The sequence below is a fragment of the Ursus arctos genome, unplaced genomic scaffold (assembly GCF_023065955.2).
Source record: "Ursus arctos isolate Adak ecotype North America unplaced genomic scaffold, UrsArc2.0 scaffold_6, whole genome shotgun sequence".
Lineage (NCBI taxonomy): Eukaryota > Metazoa > Chordata > Mammalia > Carnivora > Ursidae > Ursus > Ursus arctos.
Window position 1 is genome coordinate 59288398 of NW_026623078.1, and position 12421 is coordinate 59300818.

A 12421-nucleotide genomic window follows, 5' to 3' on the forward strand; every position below is an offset into this window, starting at 1 on the left:
CACCCCAATGTTTATAGCAGCAATGTCCACAATAGCCAAACTATTGAAAGAGCCCAGATGTCCATTAGCAGATGAATGGTTAAAGAAGATGTGGTGTATATATACACAATGCAATATTACTCAGCCATCAAAAAGAATGAAATCTTGCTATTTGCAACTACATGGATGGAACTAGAGGGTATTATGCTAAGCAAAATAAGTCAGAGAAAGATATATATCATATGATTTCACTCATATGTGGAATTTAAGAAACAAAACAGATTAACCTAGGGGGAGGGAAGGAAAAATAAGATGAAAACAGGAAGGGAGAAAAGCCATAAGAATCTCTTAACTATAGGAAACAAACTGAGGGCTGCTGGAGGGGAGATGGGGGGAGGATGTGGTAACGTGATGGACATTAAGGAGGGCACTAGATAATGAGCACTGGGTGTTATATGCAACTGATGAATCACTAAATTAGCTCTGAAACTAATTATACAATGTATGTTAATTAAATTTAATTAATTAAAATTAAAAAACAGTCCCTTCAAAAAATGGTGTTGGGAAAACTGGACAGCAGCATGCAAAAGAATGAAACCAGACCACTTTCTTACACCATACACAAAAATAAATTCAAAGTGGATGGGCATCTGAGTGGTTCGGTTGACTGAGCATCTGACTCTTGATTTCAGCTCCAGTCATGAACTCAGGGTCATGAGACTGAGCCTCAGGTCAGCCTCCACGCTCAGTGGAGAGTCTGCTTCTTTCTCTTCTTCCTCTCCTCTGCCCCCCTCTCTCAAATAAATAAATCTTTAAAAACTAAACCTAAATTGGTGAAAGACCTAAACGTGAGATAGGAAACCATTAAAATCCTAGAGGAGAACACAGGCAACAACCTCTTTGACATTAGTCATAGCAACTTCTTACTAGACACGTCTCTAGAGGCAAGGAAAGAAAAGCAAAAATGAGCTATTGGGACTTCATCAAGATAAAAACCTTCTGCACAGTGAAGGAAACAATCAACAAAACTAAAAGGCAACCTTTGGAATGAGAAGATATTTGCAAATGACATATCTGATAAAGGGTTAGTATTCAAAATCTACAAAGAACTTATCAAACTTAACACCCAAAGAAGACATACAAATGGCCAACAGACACATGAAAAGATGGTCAACATCATTCATCATCAGGGAAATACAAATCAAAACTACGGGATACCACCTCACACTTGTCAGAGTGCCTACAATTAACAACACAGGGAACAACAGGTGTTGGTGATAATGTCTCCACATTAAGGGAACCCCCTTACACTGTTAGTGGGAATGCAAACTGGTGCAGCCTCTTTGGAAAACAGTATGGAAATTCCTCAAAAAGTTAAAAATAGAACTACCCCCATGATCCAGCAATTGCTCTACTAGGTATTTACCCAAAGGATTCAAAAATACTAATTCAAAGGGATACCTGCACCCCAAAGTTTATAACAGCATTATCAACAATAGCCGAATTATGGAAAGAGCCCAAATGTCAATCAGAAAGAATGAAATCTTGCCATTTGCAATGATGTGGATGGAGCTAGAGAGTATTATGCTAAGCGAAATAAGTCAATCAGAGAAAGATAGATACCATATGATTTCACTCATACATGGAATTTAAGAAACAAAACAAATGAACATGGAGGGGGGAAGACATGAAAACCAAAAAAAGACTCCTAACTATAGAGAACAACCTGATGGTTACCAGACGGGAGGCGGGCATGGGGATGGCTTAAATGCGTGATGGTAATTAAGGAGGGCACTTGTGATGAGCACTGGCTGTTGTATGTCAGTGATGAATCACTAAATTCTACACCCAAAACTAATATTACACTGTATGTTTTACTAACTGAAATTTAAGTAAAAACTTAGAAAGAAAAAAAAATAAAAATAAAAGATACAGTGATTTCGGTGTGCCATCTGTGTATGTTTAAGCATGCAAATCTAATTAATTCATGCATATTAGAAAGTTTTGTGGCCTGTAAATTGCAAAGGAACTAATACACATAGGTATTTTTCATCATTGGTAATAATCTAGCTGTCCTTCTGTTGCAGCTGAAAGATACCATGTTCCTGGAACAGGTCAGAGCTATACTTTAGCGGCTGATGTTGGGATACTGAGTAGGAACATCAAAATACTTGGTGAAGATTATCCAGGTTGGTTCAAGGAATCTTTTGGCGCACGTGTCCTGGTCAGCTCATTCACTCAGAATATGAGGACATTTAAAGGTTGGTACAAAGTTGAAATATAGCATGGTCTCTTCTATGTTTAGTCAATCCTTAAATAATTCACACTTCTTTCTAGGGTCACGTGTTTACAAAGTCAATGAGTACATTTTAAAGATCATACTGGCTTTATTCAATGATTCATCTATCAGACAGTATCCAATCTAGCAGATAAAAAGGAGCTTCAAAGAGCTGTGCAAAATGAAAGACTTTTATAGGCAGAAGAGAACAGAACACGGGAGGTATACTAGGCGAGAAAGCAAACTGGTGATTGCAAGGTTACTTCCCTTTAGGGGATGGCAGGGGCTAACAGGCACATTAGCTAACTAGCGCTGATCAGGCAATTCCTGCAGGACTGGTTTCAGATTCCATTTCTGGGAGAGGCACCGTAAGTTCAGTCTTGATTTGGTGGCATGGGTTGAGCACAGTCAACTCTCAATTTGGGCCAGTTGTCTTGTTTTTAACACAGAAAAATATTCCTTGAGAGGGATATGTAAGCTAACGTGCTACCCTCCAAAAGCAAATCTGTAACATTTTTCTACTCATTTTATCTTCACAGACAATAAGCATTATCACACTAAGAATGACCTTAGGTAACAGCTAACCCAGCCTCTCACCCAAACAGAACTTGTTTATAAAAAACACAATAGACCTGTTATTTTTGTTTGAAGGAAAATTTAAAACATATACCAAATTTGCAAACATAGAGAAATGTATAATGAATCCCAGCGTACCCATCACTAGTTACCACAATGATCAATTTTGGTCAATCTTGTTTCAACTGTATGACCACCCACTCTCTTTAAGCCCCTGGGCTATTTTGAAGCAACTACATGTATTTTTTTATTGAGATATAGTTGACATATAGCATTGTGTAAGTTTAAGGTATACACTGTATTTCTTTGGAAACATATATATATCGCAATATGGTTCCCACTATAGAGTCAGCTAACACCTCTATCATGTCACATAATTATTACATCTTTTTTGTGGCAAGAGCAATTAAGATCTGGTCTCTTAGCAACTTTGAAGTTTGTAATGCAGTATTGTTGACGGTAATCACTATGTTGTACATTAGATCTCCAAGTCTTATTTATCCACTAGTTGCAAGTTTGTACCCTTAAACATCTTCCTAATTCCCAGCCCCATCCCCACCACCACCCTAGCTCCTGGTAACCACCATTCTACTCTCTGCTTTTATGCATTCGGCTTCTTTAGATTCCACATGTAAGCATAGTAAGTATTTGTCTTTCTCTGATTTACCTCACTTAGCATAATGCCCTCAAAGTCGATCTATGTTGTAGCAAATAGTAAGAGTTCCTTCTTTTTACGGCTGACTAATATCCCATTGTTCATATATGCCTCATTTTCTTTATCGATTCATCCACTGGTGGACCCTTAGGTTGCTTCCGTATTTGGGTATTGTGAATGAAGCAATCACATATCATTTCATCTAAAAATATTTCAGTATGTAACTTTAAAAGACTTCTTTAAAAATATCTATAAGTATCAGACATAAGAATGTTAATAATAATTCCTTATCATCAAATGATTATTCATATTCCCCCAGTGCATTCCTTCCTTCCTACTTTCCATCCTTCTTTCCTTCCTATTGCTTGCATTCTCTTTGTTCAAAATTCTCTTTTTTCAAATCTCTTTGTACAAATAAGTAAGACTGTGCTGCAACTGGTTGTGAATCTTAAATGTCTGATTCATTTACCTTTCCTTATATTTTATTTATAAAAGAAGGTTGATCATCTCTTCTATAGTATTTCCAGCAGTCTGGAATTCAGTGGTTCATCCCTAGAATGTAAGTTGTTGCTGTGTCCTTTGTATTTTCTATCATAGCTAGTGTAGAACTAACAAATTGGTCATACTCAGACTCCATTTTTAGGCAAGAAATCGTCAGAGTTGATGGTGTATTTTTCCGTTAGTAGACATGTGATGTCTGATTATTTCTCCCTTTGTGAAGTTAGCAGCCGTTAATGATCATTGCTTGGACCTATTAAATCATGGAGGTTTAAAATGGTGGTATTTTAATTCTACCTTTCCCTCTAATTTGTAATCTAGGATATTTCTGTAGAGAGAAGCTTCCCAGTCAACCATTTCACTACCCTGAAAAATAGTTTATAAAGGAAATGTAGGGAAAATGCTTGATTCTTTCCTGTTACTAGTTTTTGAAATAGTGAGTTGGTTCCCAACCATTCTCCAAAAGTGACAGGCATTTTTATCATTTTGTTTGTTATTCATGTCATTATGAGCTCTGTGGATTTAAACATGTTATATGTTTTATCCATATATGGATTGTGATTGTTAATCTTATTGATGTTGGAAATGCCCAAATGCCATTGACAAATGAAAATGCCTCATCACTGACCTTCAGAGCATTTTCATGTTGATGCCTATGTCCTTTTTTTTTATTTTAAGATTTTATTTATTTATTTGACAGAGAGAAAGAGACAGCCAGCAAGAGAGGGAACACAAGCAGGGGGAGTGGGAGAGGAAGAAGCAGGCTCCCAGCGGAGCAGGGAGTCCAATGCAGAGCTCCATCCCAGGACTCTGGGATCACGCCCTGAGCTGAAGGCAGACGCTTAATGATTGAGCCACCCAGGCACCCCTGCCTATGTCCTTTTGACTTAGGTTTCATTAGCTTCTTCACTTTCTGACATGACAAACACATGTTTTTTTGGGTTTTGTTTTGTTTTTCTGAGCCTGGAAATAAGTCATTCCTCCAAGTAATGCTAGTTCTTTTTATTGGAAGCTGGTTTTGGATCCCACAGTCTGGGTACCAGGTAGCTTGTCATTTATTCTTGACTTGTAATGTTTTAGCCGGTCCTCATTTATAATTCTGCCTATTGCATTTTGCAACAGCTCTAATTTAGAAAACCTTTATATTGAGAAAGCAGCCATCCCACTATAGCTTCGACCTATTTGTCAACATGAGCTTAACTGATGTTGATAACAGTAATGGTGATCACGATATGCTATTCCAGGCACCGTACTAAGCATTTAACACATATTATCTCATTTCATCCTCATAGTGCTACGTATAAATATTGTCCCCTTTTAAAGATAGATAAATAGATTATTAGAGGGATCAAATCACTCTGACCTTGGGTACTAATCCACTTCAGATCCCATGACGGCCCTATCCCTATGACAACCTTTCCTTGCTTTTATACATTGTTTTGTGGTGTTAGTAAACATCTATGGCTTTTGCAGGCACAGATGGGCTGTAGTAACCATTTCTTCTCTGTCTTGATCTTATTATTATGTTCTCCTCCATATACCCAATTGCTGGCTCATGGATTTGAGACAGGCTTTTCCCTTCTCGAATAAAGGGAATGCATTTTATTAAATATCTTCTCCAAAGCATTTTGTTAAATATCAGTTTTTGGAACAAGCCAGTTTTTTTACCAGCCATGAATCTTTGTGCCTCCATTTTCTCCTATCAAATCTAAGAATAGTAGAAGTTCCTAACTCATAGGATGATGTATGAAAATTAAACCACAAATTGCCTTTTAAGCACTTAGTGCAGCACTTGGCACAGAGTACTCTCAGCATGGATTGCTCTTGCTGTTGTTACTAATCTGTGAAATTGCCTCCTGTCACCTCAGTGGTACTTATGACACACTGATGAGCAGATACTTGGTAATGCATATTCTGGAAAGGATTATGTAAAAATAATGCCATTCAAATCTCTTTAGAGCGTCAAAACTGAACTGTCAGGTAAATTTTATCTTGTACTTTATGTCATGCGTCCTCAACAGGAACAGTATCACTACCAAGGGGATGAAGATTGATTCTTGCAGGACAAAAAAATTAGTTTTTTAAAGATTTTATTTATTTATTTGAGAGAGAGAGAGGGTGCACACACACATGCATGAGAAGGGGGAGGGGCAAAGGGAGAGGGAGAAGCAGATTCCCCGTTGATCAGGCAGCCCAAAGCAGGCTCCATACCAGGACCTGAGGCCAAGGCAGACGCTTAACCAACTGAGCTGCCCAGGTGCCCCAGGACAGAAAAATTTACCTGAGCAATAGTTCGTGGTCCTCCAAAGAGCCACCGTACATTAACAGAGATATAGTATATCTGAGGCATTGAAATTCCATGGGGAGGGGAGGCTATTAGGAAAAAAAGTCTAGAAAGGCTCTTGTGGAGGGGGGCAGTGAAAAAAATTCAGAAACACTGATTAATTTGGATTAAAGGAGCAAAGAAAAATGAATGCGATTTCCATGAAAAAGTTGAAAGCAAATTTGCAATTTGGAAAATTACAGCTCATGTAGCTTTTCAAAAATTTTTATTCTGTTTCAAGAAAAAAAATGTAACTCTTCCCTCCCTACCCTGCCAGGAAATGCAAGGATAAGTAACGTGGAATTTTATCACAGTGGTCAAGAAGGCTTCAGGGATAGCACAGATCCAAGATACGCCGTAACATTTCTTAACTTAGGACAGGTTTGTACTTGAATTTTTGCATATATTCAAAATAAAATATTTTATTTCTGATTTTATTTTCATTTAACTTTACTAACAAGTCATATCTTAGAATTGCTGAGACGATGATCTAATAGAGCTTTCTTGGGTACATTTTCCATCAATTCTTTTACACTCATAGCAGCATCTGATCTACCCATTTCACACATTTATTTAAAGTCAGTTAAAAAAAAACAGAAAAAGGAGCACAGAGGTGAAAGAATTAAAGATCTGTGATATTATTTCATAACTCCATTTTATTTTGCAGTAATCAAAATTATTTACAAGTAGTTTCTATTGAACAAAGTGAGTATTGCTTACATTTCTCAAATGAAAAGCAAGTCTGTATACCCATGCCTCTGTCAAAAAGTGGGAAAATAGGTGGGCTTAGAAATCTGGTGATTGAAGAAAAAATGAGAGAGAACATACTTTTTATGGAAAAAAAATTATCTTGCGAGTTTGAGGTTACAATCCCAAACTTACTCATTGGCTAACAGACCATTGAATTGTAACCCCTGCCTAGAGTGTCAACTTTTATAATTAAAAAGTCCTTGCTAGTCATATAATAAACTATTCTGAAAAATAACTTTTCGTTCCTTAGTATTTTATAGGTAGTGGTAGAAATACAAATGCATAAAAAAGTACTTCAGAATTTTTTATCTGCATTTTTGCTTTATTTAATCATAAATTGAAGATATATGGAAATTTCCCAGGATTAAAAGATCTACAGGGAAATCATCTTCTTTCATGGAATGTGAATTGAGTATTTCATTTATCAAGATTTTTTCCTGAAAATCACCTACTTCAAATTTTTTCTTTAAATATATTTTAATTTTATTTTAAAATGTTCCCTGAATCCTGATGTTTTGTAGATTCAAGAACATGGCTCATCTTATATTCGAGGTTGTGCCTTTCACAATGGCTTTTCCCCAGCAATTGGTGTGTTTGGGACAGATGGATTGGACATAGATGACAACATCATTCACTTTACAGTGGGGGAAGGTAGTATAATAACGTTTTTGTCCAAATAATATGCTTTCTGAGACAATCTTATGTGAAGAGTCTAGAGCCATGCTGTCCAACTGATCTTTTTCAGAGAATAGAAGTGGCCTCTGTCTGTGCTAATATGGTAATTACTAAACCACATGTGGCCAATGAGCACTACTATGATTGAAGAACTGGATTTTTAATTTTAATTGTACTTAATTTAATTGTACTTACTTTACATTTAAGTAGTTACATGTGGCTATGGCTATCATATCAGACAGTACAACTAGAATTATTTATCAGACCATGATCTTGTGTGAATTATCAAATCACAAATAGTTTAAATTACTATGACTTTTTCACTATGACATTTAAAATACTCCTCACCTATCAATCAAAAAGGTCACTCACAAATAAAGGTTACTATTTTAGAAAATTGGACTTGATTTTAAGAGGCTATCCTTTCTTGAATATCTGTCCAAAGCATAATACAGACTCATTTAACGTATACAAAACTGATGTATGTGTTTGTTAAAGTTGGAGGTGGGGCCTCGTATGTGGAACCCACATATTTAACAGGTACCCCAGAAGAAAATAAAGCAGTTAGACTCTTAAGGAGGTAGAGTTCAAAGGGCAAACGCTAAAATTTAAGAGGTTGATTTGTCAGGCTCAAACCAGAAAAACTAATTTCGTGGAAACATGAAAGACATTCCCCGTAGTACTCATTATGAATCTGTATGTATTTGGGGGGGATTTTATTCATTTTTTTGCAGGTATAAGAATATGGGGGGATGCCAACCGAGTTCGAGGAAACTTGGTTATACTTTCAGTTTGGCCAGGAACCTATCAAAACAGAAAAGATTTAAGTTCAACTCTCTGGCACGCAGCAATTGAGGTAGGGTGATTTATAATTATATAAAATAATGACATAACTTTACAAGAGTATCCTAAATTATAATTCGTCATTTCTTTACCCCAGATTATAAATTCTGTAGAAACTCTAAGTCTCAAAATGTTATAAAAAACTGTTTCCTCCTTAGATAAAGATTGGTGAACTAATAAAATGAGCTAATGAAAGGACTGAATAAACGTTCGTAAGAGATGTTGTGAGCTCCCACAGCCATGGAATTTTTCTTCATGTCGATGTCCAGTGGTTTAAATAGTTCTCTTATTTCCTTGCTTCTCCAACGTTAATTATCACTTTCAAGTCCTGGTGCGGGGTATCTCTGCTGCTAATTGACTGAGTGCCTTGCACATATTACTACTTAACTCTAAATTTATTTCCCTTCATCATATGGAAAATTAGAATGATAGACTACAGAAGCTCTAAAATCCCTTTCGCATCTAAAATTCTCTGTTTATGTGAGGTTATTTACTCTTATCTGGTATTACTAATTGGACCCTTTTTGTTTCCCATGAATTTCTTCAATCACTGTAGGCCATCAGGTGTCGGATGAGATCGCAGGGAAGCAAACAGAAAGTACAGAAAAAGGGTTTGGAGGACATATGGCTCCTTCTTGTTTTTTGTGGTTTTTTTCTACTTACCTATGCCCTAGGAGCCAAAAGGAATTTTAAAAAATTGCTCTTTTGGAAGATGGGATAAGGATTGAGTTTTGCTTTTGTGCAGCTATTAATAATCACCTTAAAGTGAAACCGGAATGCCTGGAACTTGGTATACATTTATGAGAATGTTCTATCCTATTTATACGTATGAGAATGTAATCCAATGTCAACTAAAAATCTTTAAAGTTTTCTCTATCTTTTGAAAGAAAAGGAACTTATTTTACTTTTATGAATTTCATTTAATTCTGTTCTCTTATTATAATATATAAAAATAAGGGTGCCTAATACATTAAATACTTGAGATTTTGACTTATTTTGCTGACACCAGAGGCAAGAATTAAATCTTCTGTGCTCTACACTTTTCATTTTTTGCCACCTTAACTGGGCTCATAAAGTAAAGTTGTTTAGTGACTACCTAACGCTTGTGTTCAATCAGTTTTTAATATAGCAGATTTTATTTAAACTAGTAATTACTTCTGTTGAGTCTTATGGTCCATTATAATTGCCTTAGTATTTTTTTTAATAAATCAAATCGGTAACATAATATAACCAAAGAGTGATAAAATCCTACTAACCTTGCTGTAATATTGGAGTTTGGTCCATGGCTTATAATTTTGAATGACACCCAGTGGATTTTGTGACCGAAGTAAAAAAAAAAATCTCTTTAATGCAGTGTCCTAATACAATCTAAGGCATAGTGTCTAGTGATGATTTGACACCAAGAACCTAAGGTAAGTAGTTCATTTGTAATGTAAATTTGAATGGGTTGAATAATGAAATTAATTTTTCCTCTAAAGGGTAGTCATAATTAGTTTTCTTATATATGTTGTATACTTGCTCTCATGTACAGATGTGTAAGAGCCTGACCCATAGCATTTTTCTTATCACTGTGCTAGATAAACAGAGGGACCAATACAGTCTTACAAAATAACGTCGTGGCTGGATTTGGAAGGGTGGGATACCGCATTGACGGTGAACCTTGCTCAAGTAAGTCTTTCGGCACTGAGTCACTAAAACTAGGAAATACTTTGTCCAAATTTGTTAGAAAGAAATAATTATTGTTTGTTCAATATGTAATATCTCCTCCTCCAGGATACTGAAAGAACTCAACAGGCTAAAATATTTGAAGATACCATTGAGTCTAAGGAAAAACAAATAGGCTTTTTAAAAAAGATTTTACTTATTAAAAAAAAAGAATTTATTTATTTGAGAGAGAGAGCTTGAGAACATGGGGGGTGGGCAGAAGGAGAAAGAGAAGCAGACTCTCCACTGAGCCAGGACCAGGGATCATGACCTGAGCTGAAGGCAGACGCTCAACCGATTGAGCCACCCAGGTGCCCTGAATGGGCTTTTAAAGATAATTTTACATGTTTATGATCCAAGAACTCTAGCAGCCACTTCAATTCTTGGAACAGTGAGTACCTCATCCCACTACCACTTTCATAAAAGCAACACTTTAGAGATACATGTCTATAGGGATATGACACTATTGCATGTTGCCTCTTGACAGGAATAAATGCTATTTGTGCATTTAAACCTGCAAGCATGAAAATGTCAAAGGATGTGAATAGATCGTTCTCAGACACATTTCTGTCTGTAGAGGAGTAAAACTCAAAAAGTAACTGAACAACTACTCTGTTGGCAAGGCTAGGGAAACTAAAACATTTACCCATTGCTGGTTGAATGACAAAGCAACATAACCCCTAGAGGGGATTAGGGCAACGGCTGCCAAAATTATAAGAACATTTGCTTTTAGCTCAACATTTCCACTTCTATTTAACATTTGCCTCTGTAACACTTACAAAATGATTTGTGAACAAGGTGTTTCATCACAACATTGTGTGTGCTAGCAGGAAACTGAAAGCTGCCTTGGGTCCAATACAGTGGACTAGTTATGTAAAGCCAGACATTGGAGCACTAGGCCCCTCTCAAATGAGGGAAGAAGATACATATCGATGTACTGATACAGAGAGAGAAGTCGCAGGATATTCTTAAGTGATAAATGGAGATTGCAGAACTATATAATATATATATATATATATATATATATATATATATATAGTGTGTGTGTGTGCGCGCACATGTGTATAAAACGGTTTTATTTACGGTATGTTTTGTGGAGGAAAGGAGAGAAATAGGAATATTTATGGTTAAATGTATAATAAAGCAACACAAAGTGTAAAAACAAAAAACCGAAACAGGTGAGTAGCAACAGGGTGACTGGTGACTTATTATTGGATAACTTTTTATAACCTCTTGGTTTTCCAGCTAGGTAAATGAATTATCAGATCAAAATAAAATAAGTAATAGAGCTGCAGGTCTTACCTCTTGAGGGTCTTAAAGGAAATGAGATTTTCTCTGAAAACCTTACATCCCTTGTACAGCTGATTTTTCCTATCTCAGTGTAGTTATTTTTAAGATTCTTTGAATCAGCATTTTTTTTTCGGTAAATTCAAAAATTATTGGGTTTAAGCTAATTTTATTCTTGTGTAAAATACATTTTGAAGGAATAAAACAAATGTCAACAAATTTAACTGATTCCTTGATATATGCTGTTATTAAATATTTTAGTTCCCAACAGCTGAAAGGTTTTCTTTGACTAAAATTTTAAAATATGTAATTTTTCTGCAACTTGTTTGAAGTGTTGTCCTGGATTTTTTTAAGTTAAAATATGACCCATGAACATGAATATTTACTAATATGTATATTTCACTGACTATACTGATATTTCTAAATAATTGAGAGTGTTTACAAGGAGGTTTGGGATTTAGAGAAATTGAAATAAGAGACATCACTGAGGAATTGAGGGTTTAATTTCCTGGAATGGGATACCAACCTATCCAGTCATCCTCCCAGGCAAGTGGGAGGCTGGGAGCTGCAGTATGGGAGGCCCGGAAGGGAACCGTGACCCACACTGGGTCCCAGGGGCAACACTATGTGGAACCAAGGGAGAGATATGTGAACAGCTTCTTATGGAGAAAACAAAACAGAATCCAGGCAGTTGACCAGTAAAATTTCAATCCCAATGTATTAGGAAGAAAAGAAAATCAATAGAGGATAAGAAGGATTCAGATACCAGGAGACTTGGTCAAGAGAGCTGGCACTAAGTAAACTGTAGGGGGTGATGCTGCTCTTTATAGGGAGTCCTCCAATGTGTGCATGG

At 36.2% G+C, this 12421-nt stretch overlaps 1 protein-coding gene across 3 annotated transcripts in view; it reads left to right on the forward strand.

Moving 5' to 3' along the window:
* PKHD1L1 (PKHD1 like 1) overlaps positions 1 to 12421 on the forward strand; it is a 148637-nt gene that overhangs the window by 105496 nt on the left and 30720 nt on the right. For all 3 annotated transcript variants that reach the window (XM_026495557.4, XM_057307885.1, XM_048212537.2), the window contains 5 exons: positions 2067 to 2240; positions 6587 to 6690; positions 7581 to 7710; positions 8469 to 8590; positions 10155 to 10245. In XM_026495557.4, the coding sequence (XP_026351342.3) occupies positions 2067 to 2240; positions 6587 to 6690; positions 7581 to 7710; positions 8469 to 8590; positions 10155 to 10245 (621 nt within the window). The remainder of the gene's footprint in view (positions 1 to 2066; positions 2241 to 6586; positions 6691 to 7580; positions 7711 to 8468; positions 8591 to 10154; positions 10246 to 12421) is intronic.